The 15676-nt window shown below is 37.1% G+C and overlaps 1 protein-coding gene across 7 annotated transcripts in view; it reads right to left on the bottom strand.

The window, feature by feature from the left end:
• Positions 1-5121: 5121 nt before the first annotated feature.
• The window catches only part of MATR3 (matrin 3), a 29419-nt gene continuing 18864 nt past the window's right edge, over positions 5122-15676 (bottom strand). For 6 of the 7 annotated variants that reach the window (XM_047085500.1, XM_047085467.1, XM_047085473.1 and 3 more), the window contains 8 exons: positions 15045-15170; positions 14685-14852; positions 12026-12157; positions 11080-11123; positions 10615-10990; positions 8646-9012; positions 8049-8170; positions 5122-6221 (listed from right to left, as the gene is read on the bottom strand). In XM_047085500.1, coding sequence (XP_046941456.1) covers positions 6171-6221; positions 8049-8170; positions 8646-9012; positions 10615-10990; positions 11080-11123; positions 12026-12157; positions 14685-14852; positions 15045-15170 — 1386 coding nt within the window. In that variant the 3' untranslated portion in view covers positions 5122-6170. The remainder of the gene's footprint in view (positions 6222-8048; positions 8171-8645; positions 9013-10614; positions 10991-11079; positions 11124-12025; positions 12158-14684; positions 14853-15044; positions 15171-15676) is intronic. The other variant, XM_047085482.1, reaches the window with a different exon arrangement.

The raw sequence follows: 15676 nt of genomic DNA, 5'->3' as shown, positions 1-15676 counted from the left end.
GCACATAAAGAAAGGATAAACTGGGGATTATCCTGATACAACTGGAGCAATAAAAATAGAAAACGAAAGTCCATATAGATTTGTAGTTGCCAAGAAAGTAGCTGTAACCCAATTGCTAAAGCCTTTTGATGTTTATAGCCAACTTAAAAAAAATATTTGTTTTATTTTTGTGAGAGAGAAACAAAGCACAAGTGGGGGGACAGGGGGCAGAGAGAGAGGGAGACAGAATCAGAAAACAGACTCCAGGCTCTGAGCTTTCAGCACAAAGCCCTAAGTGGGGCTTGAACTCGTGAACTGCGAGATCATGACCTGAGCCAAAGTCCAATGCTTAACCAACTGAGTCATCCAGGTGCCCCAGGAGATTTTATTTTTAAATCTCTACACCCTTGGGGCACCTGAGTGGCTCAGTCATTTAAGCGTCCAACTTCAGCTCAGGTCATGAACTCACGGTTCACGAGTTCGAGTCCCACATTGGGCTTTGGGCTGACAGCTCAGAGCCTGACTCTGCTTCAGATTCTATCTCCGTCACTGCCCCTCCCCTGCTTGTGCTCTCTCTCAAAAACAACTAGATTAAAAAATTTTTCAAATGATCTCTACACCCAACGTGAGGCTCAACTTTACAACCCTGAGGCCAAGCCTCGTATACTCTACCGACTGAGCCAGCCAGGCACTGCTATAGCCAACTTTTAGAAATGGAACAAAAGTCATTTAAATCTGGAGTCAAATAGCCAATGAGAAACTGCTTTTTAAAAATATTTTTTTAATGTTTTTTATCTATTTAGTATTTGTTTTTGAAAAGAGTTTGAGGCGGGGGTGGAGCAGGGAGAGGGAGACAGAGGAAGCGGGCTCTGTGCAGACAACAGAGACCGTTGTGGGACTGGAACTCACAAACTGTGAGATCACGAGCTGGGCTGAAGTTGGACGCTTAACCAAATAAGCCACCCAAGGCACCCCGAGAAACCACTACTTCTGATTGAAAGCTAGCAAAGTTGAGCAAACAGGAATTGGTCCTGCTTTAACACTGTATATACAAGTGCAAAGACTGAAACCTGAGTACTGTCCTGTATCAAAGGTAGGACATCCCTGGTGCTCTCGGCACATCACACTTTGCATCAGGTCTTTGGGGCCAATACTTCATTATCAATGCTACCACGTATGGAGCAAAAGGACATCATGGCTCAGAGGTCTTCAAAGCTGTACTTAATGCCATCCCACTCCAAGTTTACATATGCTACTGAGGTGGGCATTAATGTCCATTTTTTTGTCTACCACATTCAATATAGACTGCCTTTCCTTTTCATTAATTTTCACATTCTTTATTGTACATTTGGCTTTACGGAGTTCTTAAATTATGTTGAAATTATAAACTAAGGCTAGAATTTTATGTTCATAGAAAGGCCAGTGCTAAAAATCTTAAGATAAATCCTGTAGTACGTTAACATAATCTTAAAAATTAGTATTACATTCCAACAGTCCTCACCCATAATTTTTTCATTTTAATCTCTGTAATCTGATACCTGTTTTTACCTTCAGATTTTTACCTAATAATGAGCACTTTGAGCCTCACCCAGTATCAAAGACAGTTAATCAATCAGCAAGTTATACATACTTGAGGGACTGAGATAGCTATTTTCATTTTGCTATTCACTTGAAACTTCAACAAACTAGTTGTTATTAAGCTTTTTCACTAGTTACTATGTTGTAATTCACAGTGGAAAAAGAGAAAAAAGGAAAAGAAACATCCAGTTAGGCAAAATAGTGAATTCCCAAGACTTTGTTTCTGCCGCACTAGCTTTCCTTGAAATGTGATTGTACTAAGTCCTCAGAAAATTACGACTCAAATGTTCTGAGCAAAAGATAAAAGACACACTTGGGAAAGCAGTATCTAGGGTTCTGAAATGGAGTATCTCCCATTAGTTTTTATAAAAATGCTTTGCACAGGCTTCCAAATGGTGATTATTTTCCACCATTTCCTGTAGTTGTTTGCAACAGCAGCAAAAGCAGCACTTCCAAAGGAGTTCCTAAAGCAGGCTCGATTTTTTTTTTTTAATTTTTTTTCAACGTTTATTTATTTTTGGGACAGAGAGAGACAGAGCATGAACGGGGGAGGGGCAGAGAGAGAGGGAGACACAGAATCGGAAACAGGCTCCAGGCTCTGAGCCATCAGCCCAGAGCCTGACGCGGGGCTCGAACTCACGGACCGCGAGATCGTGACCTGGCTGAAGTCGGACGCCCAACCGACTGCGCCACCCAGGCGCCCCAAGCAGGCTCGATTTCAACTGCTTAACCAAAATACTTCTGTTCAGCTACAGGTAAGACAATCATTCTCAAAGTGTGGCCTCTTTATGTGACATCACCATCACCTGGTAACTTGTTAAAAATGCAAATTATCAAGACTACCCCTAAACTAGCAAATTAGAAATTTAACCCAGCTAGTGCCTAGTGACCCAGCCACATTTTATTTTCAGAAAGAGCACACGACAGCACTTGAGTGGGGAAAGGGTAGAGTGAGAATCACAAGCAGGCTCCAAGCTGTGAGCACAGAGCCTGATCTCATGAACCCGGAGATGACCTGAGCCAAAATCAAGATTCAGATGCTTAACCAACTGAGCCATCCAGGTGCTCCACAGCCATGTCTTAACAAAATTTCCAGATAATTCTGATGCATGCTAACATTTGAGAACCAAACTAAAGGAAAATAATTCACACTATCATTTTGTTACTAGTGTTGACTCTAAGCATCTTTTTTAAAAATTTGAGAGAGAATCCCAAGGAAGCTCTGCACTGTTAGCGTGGAGCCTGACATGGGGCTTGTTCTGATGAACTGAGACCATGACCTGAGCTGAAATCAACAGTCGGATGCTCAACTGACTGAGCCACTGAAGTGCCCCAACTCTTAAAAAATCTTGACCTTACGCCTAACAGTCACAGGACTAGCATCAAACTGAAGGGCATTCTGCTTTTAAAAAGGTTTTAAGTAACGTCTATACCCAATGTGGAGCTCAAACTTAAAATCCCAAGATCAAGAGTCACATGCTCAGGGGCACCTGAGTGACTCAGTCAGTTGAGCTTCCACCTTTGGCTCAGGTCACATCTCCTAATCCGTGAGCTCAAGCCCCACATCAGGCTCTGTGTTGGCAGCTGAGTGTGGAGCCCGCTTTGGATTGTCTCCTTCTCTCTTGCAAATAAACATTGAGGGGGGGGGGGGGGGGGGAGTCACAAGATCCACCCACTGAGCCAGCCAGGTGTCCCTGGAAGGGCATTTTAACCCCAGCTGACAAACAGCTCAGGGTTGCCAGAGAACACAATCCCAAACTCATTACCATTCAATACTTGAGCTTTCAGCTATACTAAGCTATATTCTATAATGGAGACCAATAAAAGAGACCACACAGAGCTGCTCCCAGCCCAAGTACAAGCGATCTTAAATAACCCACACTGACTGGACCTAACATTTCATGATTCAAATTTTTTAATGTTTATTATTTTTGAGAGAGACAGAGCATGAGCAGAAGGGCAGAGAGAAAGGGAGACAGAATCGAAAGCAGGCTCCAGGCTGTCAGCCCAGAGCCCAACGCAATCACTTGAACTCACGGAGGTGGTGACCTGAGTTGAAGTTGGATGTGCCCCCACCCCTTTTTAAGATTTTAAAGGAATCTCTCCACCCAAAGTGGGATCTGAACTCACAACCCCAAGATCAAGAGTCGCATGCTCCACTGAGTCAACTGAGGCACCCCGCTGTTTTTAAATAATGTTCTGCAGTGTTCCAGCAGGTTTCCACTACACATCATTCTCTTTACTCAGTAATGTTACATTCTACTGTTCAAACCCACTGAAAACCCATCATGAACAAAGCTAGGCAAAAAATAAAGTCTATTCCTCTTTGATAACTCTAATACCTGCCATTAACACTTAACAGGCTGTATTTTGTGTTCCCCATCACCCTAAAAGAGGGGCACGAGGAAACCTCTAACAAGGAATTCAGGGAATAGAGTACCTTAAAATTTTCCTTAGAACCTTAGACTATAGGAGATGGTGTAGTCGGTGGCCAGAAATTCACTCTGCTCATTAATAAAATTTCAAGTGAAACTTTTAGGGTACCCTAATCAGTTTTACAGCTAGTCAATGAAAGCCTTATCAGAGTCACTCTGAGATCCCACATTTATGAGCTATATAGGCTTAAAAAATACTACTACAAATTTAAGGGGTTTCTAAAATTTTGCCTCGCAGAGGATTTACCTAAAGGCTAAAATGGTGTCAGGCAAAATGTTCTTAAACTTGACAGCAGGTTTACGTGGAAACATTCCCATGAAAAAAGGTTTGCCATAATCTGGGAAATAGCTGTTACAGATTTATCTATCACTGGTAATTTATGTATGAGAATTTCTACTTCCTAAATGTTATCAAATGAAGACATTAAACTTTTTTTTTTTTTGTACAGCCTGGTACAGCCAACAAAGTAGGACCTATGGAAAAAAGCTATCACTGACAGGAAACAATTAGGGATTCCAATGCACATAAAATACTTTGGGTTGCTTGCTGTTAGTTAAGTTGGAATTAAAAGCTGGTAATTAGTAAAGACCAAAATTAAACTACAGAAGTAAACTGGCAAGGATTTTTTGTACATGTCACATTAGAAAAACATTAACTGCCTCTGAGAAGTATACCATAAAATTTTGATTCATCTTTTAATACACCTGGATCTAAGAGTTTCAAAGAATTCCTAGAAATTCTTGTATTTTTTAAAATTAAAAATTTATTTTTTAACAATAGGTAATAAATCCCTTATACCAAGAATCCCAACAGATTTTGAAAAGCTAGTAGAACTAATTCTTGATATTCCATGTTATTCCCAACTTTACTGTTTCATACTTAGGCCTAAACACAAGCTTTTACCATTTCTTCACCCTTAGCATTTTAATGTCCAAAGGTTTTTAAAAGCCCCATTCCACACACCACTTTTTGTCATGTAACAGGAACAAGAAATCCACCAGCACCAAAAACTTTAAAACTCAGTTCTTTAGTAGCAGTCTTTAGAACACTCTAGATTAAAAATGTAGTAATTTGTTAAAGCATGCAAAAGAGTGTAACAGTGAATAAAAACCACAACTGACAAAAATATTGGTTAACATTCCAAATATGTATAACCAATGAACTTGGCCTAGGTTTTTTGTTTTTTTATTGGTATTCACTTCAGAAACTTGAATCCACAGATATAAGCAGTATATTACCAGAAAGTTACAAGTAAACACAGATTATACATGCAAATTTCTGTTCACAAAGGTCACATGTGCAGGTATATGAATTAGAAGCGTGCGTCTAGTTTATGGCCAAACTTTTTAAAATGCAGAAATGTAAAATTACATCTTGAAATATGAAGAGATGGTCTACACACTTCAAAAATCAAATGTTGCTTATACCAGATGTATGACAGCTACAGGATTCAAGTGACAAGCAATAAGATCTCAAGAAATTAATACTGCTCAAAGGGAACGGGAATATTTTTACATTTCACTGAAAATACATTGACTACTAGAATACGAAATCTAGCAGGAACTTAGGGGAAAAAAATTACAAAAATCTAAAGCCAATTACTTAGTATTTCTTATTACCTAAACAACAGCATGACATTAAAAGAAAACTGCACCTGCATTATAATTGCCAATCTCATATTAATGAAGATATCCAAATAAAACGCAACCAAAAACCTTCAAACTCCAAATGATGAGAAGTCTGCAAAAGGCTCAGATTAAAATGCGGAATGTTTCAGATGAAAGTAATAAAAATACCATTGGTTTTGTTCTTTATTGAATGGAATCAAAAGTTTTGACATTTCTTTGAAGCGTGGAACTAAATTTCATTTCTCTGAATGATTCTAGGTATCTTTTTTCTTAGTGGTGCAAGTTGTCTTAAGTAACTTACAAGTCAGTCTCTACAAAGTACTTCTGTCTGTTACCATTTTGATAAAACAAAAACAATTCTTCATTAACTTAACCGTATATGTATTTTTGCTGTAACACTTAACACATGAACAGACATCTAATATTTTTCCACTAAAACAAAAGAGTACAATAGTTTTCTTCTAACTACCAGTATTGTATTTAAAAAAGGTTAACATTAAAAACAAAGAACCATTATTTTCTTTGAAATTGTTAAGCTTCTTGCACATCTTAAGCTTCCTTCTTCTGCCTGCGTTCTTCTGCCAATTTATTCAGAAATTTCTGAAAAGGAAAAAAAAAATTACAGGGATTAAATCACATAAGAAACACCTAAGTGAATTCCAAAATGAAATATTCTATCCAAGTTTATTCAGAATTTGAGTGTAATTTAACTACAACCTTACCAATATTTTACAAATTCAATTATTCTTGTTAAGTCAGTGTACAAAACTAAACTAGTTCACAGTACACAAGATATGGGGGAGAATGATAAAATGTGAAAAAAAGATTATTTCAACTTGCAATTAATATTAACTCACACAGTTAAGAAAACAAAGACCATACTTGCATAGAAGAACTGCCACTGCTCCAAAAACACAGATTAGTTAAAATAACATGCATTTATTCAGTGTGCCTTGCATTAAACTAACATTTTCTTAAAGGGCCAGCCAGCAGTATTTATTTTAAGTCTGTGGGCTGTTCTTTATTTCATCTACTCAATTCTGCTGTTACAGCAATAAAACCAGCCATAAACAGTACTTAACTGAATGACTGTGACTGTGTTCCCCCAGAACACCTCATTTACAAAAGCAGTGGCCCCTGTATTACACACCTGTAACTTCTAGGGTTCTTGGACATACTAAAACATTAATAAGTAACCTTCCCTCAACAAATCTAAAAGATTCAAAGTTTTTTTGACTTTTGGGTAGAATTTCTCAACTCTATCACAGTTTCTCCAAATTGCTGAGAGGGTTAAAAGCCACTATATCCTAAAGGGAAAAAACACTCAGGAAAGTATCAAGTCATTATCATAATCAGCAAAAATGTAGTGCATGGTAAATTTTAATGAAGTTGACAAAGTTCCTTTAGAATAAAGAGAGCCACCTCTCTTTAGAACACCTCCAACAGAACAAATACCTAGAAAATTATAATAGCAGAAAATATTTACAAGTCTATCATTTATAAAGTATCAAATACCAGGATACAACTTGTGTCTTAATACTCTCCTTTGTAACAGTTTCTGCCTCCATACAGCTAAATACCAAAACAAGTATTATTTGTTTGCTGCTACTAATGGGATTAACCACCATTCTTTTTTCATAGGCATAATGGGAAGATACATACAGGTAGCAAAGAACATTTACATTTAAAACTAGTGACATAGCCAAGAACTGGAATTATTTCCTAAATTCAAGCCTATCTTTATCCATCTAAATCAACATACAGAGCACATTTGATGACTGAGTATACAATGAGCTCTGTATTAGAAAGCAGTGTAAAAAACCAGGTTATCTGTAATTCAGTTCTTTAACTTCTTTCAAGTTTTATACTATTCTCTGTTTCAACAGTCCTTAAAAAAGTCACTAACAACAACACCGAATTTCAAAATCTAGTAAGAGAAATTTGTTATGATTATTTATTCATTTATCCTTTTACCTTTATCTCTCATTGGTCATATAACTCACAAAATATCATCATTAATAAACAACTTAAAGGTGATATAAACATCATTAAGTATAAAGAGACATGGCACTTTACAGAAGGTGAAAAAGCTTTTCATTATTCCACTTGGGATTTCAGGCCTCCAGGATCTTCCCAATTAGAGAAATTACACTCTCACAACGCTTAGTCAAGAATATTTAAGTAACTTTAATTACATCAGAATCTTAGAACATGGCTAGAAAATTATTCAATTGAATGTACCATAGAAAAAGGCTCAAGAGATGTTTCTAGAATCCACTAAACTGTTTAAGGCCCATCAATAAAGAAGTAAATGTGTCATCTCTAGGATGGGTCTACAGAAAGTACCACACACATTTTACTTTATACAAATTTACATTATTTGTTAGTTTTCATAAAAGAACTCTTCTCTTTTAGGTTCAGCCTTACCTTTAATTTCTGATAATGAGGAAGGCTGCTGCAATGAGTATTCTTTGCAACTTCTTCATTTGTATAAAAGAGTGAACACAGCTTACAGTAAAACCCTGTTTTAGGTATCACATAGTCTATACCTAGAACACAAACATACATTCTTACAAATTTAGTAAACTGAAGATTTAATTAGTGTTGTCAAATCTCTTTTTCCGGTCAATGTAATTTGAACAAGATAATATTGGTGAGAAGTCCAATATAACCTAAGCTAAAACAAAACAAAAGCCATGATATCAGTAGTTAATTGTACTCAATTCACAGTTAAGGTCCCACCTAACTGCATTCTTAAAAAGGCAGAAATACAAAAGATAAAGAAAAAGCAATGTGAAGTTCTCAGAAACCTTTACGCGGAGAAAGAATATATTATGAAATGGTAACAAAAGATAATACAAAATGAGAGTTGGTTAAGTGGAAAAGAATGTATTAAGATTTACAAAATGTTCTGCAGAGAAATAGATTTAAAATGGTATCAGTTTATGTAAGACCAATTTAAAAATCTTATTTAATAAGAACTTGGGGAGGGTGAGAGGGGAAGAACAAAGCCTTAAATCTCACCAACAGGAACATTGGGCTGGTATGGTCCAATTCTATACTCATCTGGGATTGTATAGTCCTCCTTGTTTTCATCACTTTGGCCATCCGCGTTTTCACTTGTATCTTTGTTGGGATCATCAGCATTCTCAGCAGATTCCGCACCTGGTTCTGTATTTTCCTCATTTTTAATTCCATTTTCCAACGCTGCTTCGTTTTCTTGATCAAGTTCCTCGATCTTGTCCACCTTAATTTCAACCAAACCATCATCATTTTTGTCACCAGATCTAAATGTCATGCCCGATTTACGAAGTTTCTGACGTTCCGAATCTTCCTCATCACCAACCTCATCTAGAGTGACAAAACCTTCCATACTCCCTGGGAAACGACGCTGTTAAGAAAGACAAATTTACTCTGCAACAATTATCCTGCAGCATCCCTTCCATTTGCTTTACTTGAAGGGAAAGGGATAGCGTCTTTGTCTTTATTTATTCTCTCAAAATACTGACTTTCTCCCCCAAAATCAGATTTTTTAAACAAAAAAACTTAGTTTTAAAACTAAATAAAGGCTTGCCTCACAAAAAGAGCAGAAAATAAATGAAATAAGGACATTATATTCTACACTTGCTGTAACTATTATGCTACAAGGGATTATGTATCAAAAATGTGATTTGATAAAAGTAGTTCAATGGTATCCTTTGGAAGACAGTATCTTAGGATACAACTGTTGTTTAGAGAATATGCAGTCTAAAATAGTGGTTTTAAAAAAAAAAAAAAAAGCAAGCTCTAGAGCATGACCTATGTTTAAAGTTTAGATTCTGCCACTTACACAAGCAGGATGACTGTAGACAATTTATTAAACTTCTCTATGCCAAATTTATTCATTCATGAAATGGAGTCAACAAAGGTATCTACTACAGTTACTTTGAGGACTAAATTAATTAGCATATAAAAAGAGCTTACAAAATTTATAGCATATAATAAATGCTCAATAATTATCAGCTCTTAAGACTGCAAACGGATTCTGCAACAATCCACTTCAAGGAAAATAACTTTATCTGACCTACCCATCAACATCTGGAGATAAAAATTCGTTTTCTAATAGCTGGAACGTTGCTTACAAAAACCAATGGACCAAGATTACTGAGATCTCATTGTAACAGCCATTTAATGCAAGGGCATTTTAATACTCTAATCCTCATCATAGGTAATTCAGTACACCAGTCTCTTGTTTTACTCTTTATGCTATGCATATGTTTGTCTATTTGACTTCACTTTATTTTTTTAAATTTTTTTTTTTCAACGTTTATTTATTTTTGGGAGAGAGAGAGACAGAGCATGAACGGGGGAGGGGCAGAGAGAGAGGGAGACACAGAATCGGAAACAGGCTCCAGGCTCTGAGCCATCAGCCCAGAGCCTGACGCGGGGCTCGAACTCACGGACCGCGAGATCATGACCTGGCTGAAGTCGGACGCTTAACCGACAGCGCCACCCAGGCGCCCCTATTTGACTTCACTTTAAATGCTTTTATGTGTTCTCAAAAAAGGTCTTCAAATATTGAGTATCTTCAGATATTGAATTATCTGATCAAGGTTTTCGTTCTCAAATAGGAAAATTCTTCAAGTCTAACACTTTTTAAATGAGTGGCTGAATGTTTTAAGTATCTCGGGTCAGTTAACTTAAACTCATATCCCATCTTTTTAAAAGTTCGACTACCAGGCTGCCTACCAGTACTTACACACTACCACCACAGTACACAAATAAAAGTCAATTTCCTTCCTTGCTAAAAATTTCCCTGTGAGTTGACACTTTTTTATATCTATTTTAAAAGTTACTTAACCTACTTATTGCAGAGTTTACTTTTAAAAATTTACCTGATTTTTTCGAATATAAGTGACTAGTTCTCTTTAATCTGACCCTGCTAATGTAAATAGGAAACATTTATCTGATCTAGTTTTCTGTTCAAACAGGTCAATATACAATCTCCCTTTACCTTTTTAAGCTTTTTCTTTGCAGCTGCTGAAGCACTGGCATTTCCATCTTTTTTCACAGCTTTGTCTGAAGGTTCCTTTTTCCCATCAGAAGCCACATCACCTAAATTAGCAAGATCTGTCTCATCTCCCACTGAACTGCCACTTTCTAGCAGTGCGGCTGCTTCTTCCTCATCGACAAGAAGCTCATCTTCAGATTCAAGAAGCATGTTAGGTTCTTGCTCTGCTTGGTCATCCTTTGTATCTTTTTCACCATCTTCACCTGACTTCTCCTCTTGTTCTTTACCTTCAGTTGTACTTTCAGTCTTCTGGGAACCATCAATTTTGGATTTCTTATCACTTGGAGATTCTTTGCCATCTGGAGAATAAGATCTTTTCCTGAAATCAAAAGGATACCCCTCAATTAATTCTGAGTTGGAAAACAAAAGTTTAAAATACTAGTGTATATACACACAAAACAAAATTACCGAGATTTATCTTTTTTCAGTAAGTCAATGCCTCTGTTGGGAATCTACAAGACAAAATTTTGTAGAAGTTAAATAAATGTATTAGAATATGTTCATTTGCAGATTATATGATTATCCAATTAACTAACATTTGATAACCATCCTTTATATCATCAACTAAGCTTATTCAAGCTCTGTAACCGTACCTTAGAATTTAAGCTGCTTAGGGTCAGCAGTTCATTATAATCAACATTTCAACAAAGCAGCAGAACAGTGGATAATAAATATTTTGGTAGCAGAGCTCTGTTCAAATAAAATCTTTAAATAGAATAAAGCAATAAAGGCATTTCTTACACAGTACCATTAAAAAAACAAAACACTTCTGAAGAACACCAGGGGGGAAAAAGGTTGGTATCTTTAAAAAACCAAATCCTGGGGCGCCTCGGTGGCTCAGTCAGGTTAAGCAGCCGACTTCGGCTCAGGTCATGATCTCGCGGTCTGTGAGCTCGAGCCCCGCATCCAGCTTTGTGCTGACAGCTCAGAGCCTGGAGCCTGTTTCGGATTCTGTGTCTCCCTCTCTGACCCTCCCCCATTCGTGCTCTCTGTCTCAAAAATAAATAAATGTTAAAAAAAAAATTTTTTTTAAAAACCAAATCCTTTATTCTTAGCAAACAAAAATGTTTATAAGAATGCCATGGCGTGGGGCGCCCAGGTGACTCAGTTGATTAGGCATCTGACCCTTGATTTTGGCTTAGGTCATGATCTCACAGTTTATGGAATCGAGCCCTGAGTCAGGTTCTTCCCCGACAGCATGGCGCCTGCTTGGGATTCTTTCTCTCCCTTTCTCTCAGCCCCCTCGCCCTCAGCTTGGTGTTGTTCTGTATCTTAAAAAAAAAAAAAAAAAAATGCTGTGGCTTAAAATATGTGAGATAGATTTTATAATGATGACAAATCCAGTACTACATACCCTCAGTACCAATTTTTTATATTTTTCTGACAAGTCAACTTTAACACATCTCCCCTGAAACCAAAGGGCCTTTTTCAAACAGTGGTCGACCATTGCCATTGCATCTTCTCTGGTCTCCATCTCAATAAAAGCCTTTAAAAAAAAGAAAGAAAAAAAAGAAGAACATTAGTTTTCAAAGAACTGCATTTAACTCTGGTGCTTATTATTTTTTTTAATCCATCTGTTAGGAAAATTTAGTTTTTTAATAGAGACCCCAGTAAAAGTTAAAAATCACCCAATTACAAAGCACTAAATATTAAAACATCTATATGTTTTCTGTACGTTTTCTGTAATATAAATAAAAAGATAAAGTAGCTTAGAAGCTATTACTCAAAATACTGTAAGAAAAATTAATTAAAAAGTATGGGGGCAACCTGGGTAGCTTAGTAGGTTCGGTGTCCGACTCTTGATTTCAGCTCAGGTCATGATCCCAGGGTCATGGAATCAAGCCCCGCATCAGGCTCTGTGCGGACAGTGTGGAACCTACTTGGGATTCTCTCTCCCTTTCTCTGACCCTTCTCTGTTACACTCTCTCTCAAAATAAAAAGTCTGGAAAGGGGCACCTGGGTAGCTCTGCCAGTTAAGTACCCAACTCTTGCTTTCTGCCCCTCCCCTGCTTGTGCTCTCTCAAAAATAAACAAACATTAAAACAATAAAAAAAATAGTCTGGAAAGATACAAACTCAGAATGCCCTTAAAAAAGACTTAACAAGGGGCGCCTGGGTGGCGCAGTCGGTTAAGCGTCCGACTTCAGCCAGGTCACGATCTCGCGGTCCGTGAGTTCGAGCCCCGCGTCAGGCTCTGGGCTGATGGCTCGGAGCCTGGAGCCTGTTTCCGACTCTGTGTCTCCCTCTCTCTCTGCCCCTCCCCCGTTCATGCTCTGTCTCTCTCTGTCCCAAAAATAAATAAAAAAACGTTGAAAAAAAAAAGAAAAAAAAAAAAAAAGACAACAACAGGGGAACCTGAGTTGCTCAGTGGGTTGGGTGTCAGACTTTGGCTCAGATCATGATCTCATGGTTGGGGAATTCAAGCGCCATGTCTGGCTCTGTGCTGACAGTTCAGAGCCTGGAGCCTGCTTCAGATTCTGTGTCTCCCACTACTCTCCCGCTCGTGCGTACTCTCTCACTCAGAAACAATACACATTAAGGGGGGGTGTGGGTGGCTGGCTTGGTTGAGCGTCCTACTTTGGCTCAGGTCATGATCTCATGGTTCGTGGGTTCAAGCCCCATGTCAGGCTCTGTGCTGACAGCTTGGAGCCTGGAATCTGCTTCAGATTCTCTGTCTCCCTCTCTCTGCCCCTCTCCTGCTCCCACTCTGTCTCTCCCTCCCTCTCTCTCTCTCAAAAATAAACATTAAAAATAAATGTTTAAAACATAAACATTAAAAAATATTAAAAAAAAGTTAACAAAATAAACATTCTCCTTACTCTGGATTTTTAAAATGAAAAATACAAGTTAACAACTTAATTCACCCATTCAATTCACTTAATTTGAAGTCTAAAACATCTACAGAGTTCAAGCACTCTTGGATAATGCTGGTGTAATTATAAATTGGTACTATTTTTTTAAGACCAATTTGGCAATATCAAAGTAAAAAAGACATCAGGATCCAAAAGTCTAATTCTGAAATTTTATCCTTCAATTATATGATCTGAATATGCAAAAATTCACATGCTGCCAAGTCTAAAGCAACACCAATGGTACAGTCCAAAAAACTAGCAACTCTAAATATCCACCAACTCAAGAAGTTAAATTTGTTATAGTTTTTAGTCAATGTAATCCACACAATGATATAATACCACTTGAGGGAAGAAAAAAACAGCATAACTATATACAAACTAATATTTTTGAAAGCAAACTTTAAAAACAAATAGCGTTACTAGTCTAGGCAAGAGAAGGAAATCTTTACTTCCCACTTTATAATTTTCAGTATTTATCTTTATACATTAAGAAAATCTAGTAGGACTTAAAGAAATCACCATTTATCAGTTAGGCTAAGAATATTTATCTAGGAGGGGAGACTGGGTGGCTCAGTCAGTTGAGCTTCCAATTTCGGCTCAGGTCATGAACTCATGGTTCCTGAGTTTGAGCCCTGTGTCAGGCTCTGTGCTGACAGCTCAGAGCCTGGAACCTGCTTCGTATTCTATCTCTCCCTCTCTTTTTCTCAAAAATAAACAAACATTGGGGCGCCTGGGTGGCGCAGTCGGTTGAGCGTCTGACTTCAGCCAGGTCACGATCTCGCGGTCCGTGAGTTCGAGCCCCGCGTCAGGCTCTGGGCTGATGGCTTGGAGCCTGGAGCCTGTTTCCGATTCTGTGTCTCCCTCTCTCTCTGCCCCTCCCCCGTTCATGCTCTGTGTCTCTCTGTCCCAAAAAAATAAATAAATGTTGAAAAAAAAAAATTAAAAATAAACAAACATTAAAAAAAAATTTTTTTTTTGAATTTTTAAAAAGAAAATTTATCTATGAGAAGATGAATTTAATTACCTCCCCCTTCACTAAAAATATATACCAAAAAAAAAACCCCAAAACAAAAAAACCAAACAAGAAACAACCAAACAAAAAACCCCTAAAAGTGAGATTTACTGAAAAGTAATCTTAAAAACCTTTTATCTGTGGTATTACCTGGCTTTTCATCCTCATCAGTATATAATTTTTAATTTTTCCGTAAGGTTCAGCAAGCTTGAGAACTGCACTATCCGAATAACCAGAATGAGGTAAATTGCTGAGATGTATCACACGCCCAAGTTCTTGCTTCTGATCAAATTTCTGGTCTGGTTTCCCTTCAGGTTTCTAAATAATAAACAGAAAATAACAATAGGTAAACAAACAAAAGGCAAGTCAAATGTTGGTAGGTATGCCATACTTACTTACTGATAGTGAAGATAATCCTATTTATTAGTAGCAACTTAAAATAGCTAGTTAATAAGCATTAAAATGATGTACAAATGTTGGTGGTACAAATGGGAAAAGAATTGTTATTACCTTTATTCTTTTATACTTCTGGGATAAATGAACTCTCACTGGCTTGCCAAATACTAATGCTGGTGTGGTTGTGTAATAATCCACTGCAGCCTGAGCATCCTCTGTGGTTGCCATTTCAATAAATGCCTAAAATTGCACAAAATTAATATTTCTAAAACAAAACAGAAACACCACCCAAGTCTTTCTAGATATATTTAATCATTAGGAAGCATTTTTAAGAGTCTGAAAGCAGAACAAAAATCCCAAAATTGCTATTTGCTCTTTTATTAAAGGTCATCTCAGATTTTATTACCTTCATGCTATTCAACTGTGATTTATTGTCTACTGGATTTGAAATAATAACTTGGCACTCTTTTGATAAAAGTGTGGAATCACTTCCCAAAGAATTACCATTCTTTTATAGCTCATATAGTAATGTAATGACAATTTAACTGCTTAAGGATCACAATTAATAAAGTTACTCAATAATCCGTTAGGACTAGAATTTAATATTATTGACATGCATCAACTATTTGCTTTTTTCTCGATCACATTCCATGTTAATGATTTAAGAATACACGGAGATCTTTTTCAAATACAAAATCATAAAAAAACCTTTAAGAAGTATATTAGTAATGAATACAGCACTGATT

The sequence above is a fragment of the Lynx rufus genome, unplaced genomic scaffold (assembly GCF_022079265.1).
Source record: "Lynx rufus isolate CCGP_SWC_20201006 ecotype Redwood Valley unplaced genomic scaffold, mLynRuf1.p SCAF_1, whole genome shotgun sequence".
NCBI classification, from domain to species: Eukaryota; Metazoa; Chordata; class Mammalia; order Carnivora; family Felidae; genus Lynx; species Lynx rufus.
This window is presented reverse-complemented; position numbering and strand designations above follow the sequence as displayed.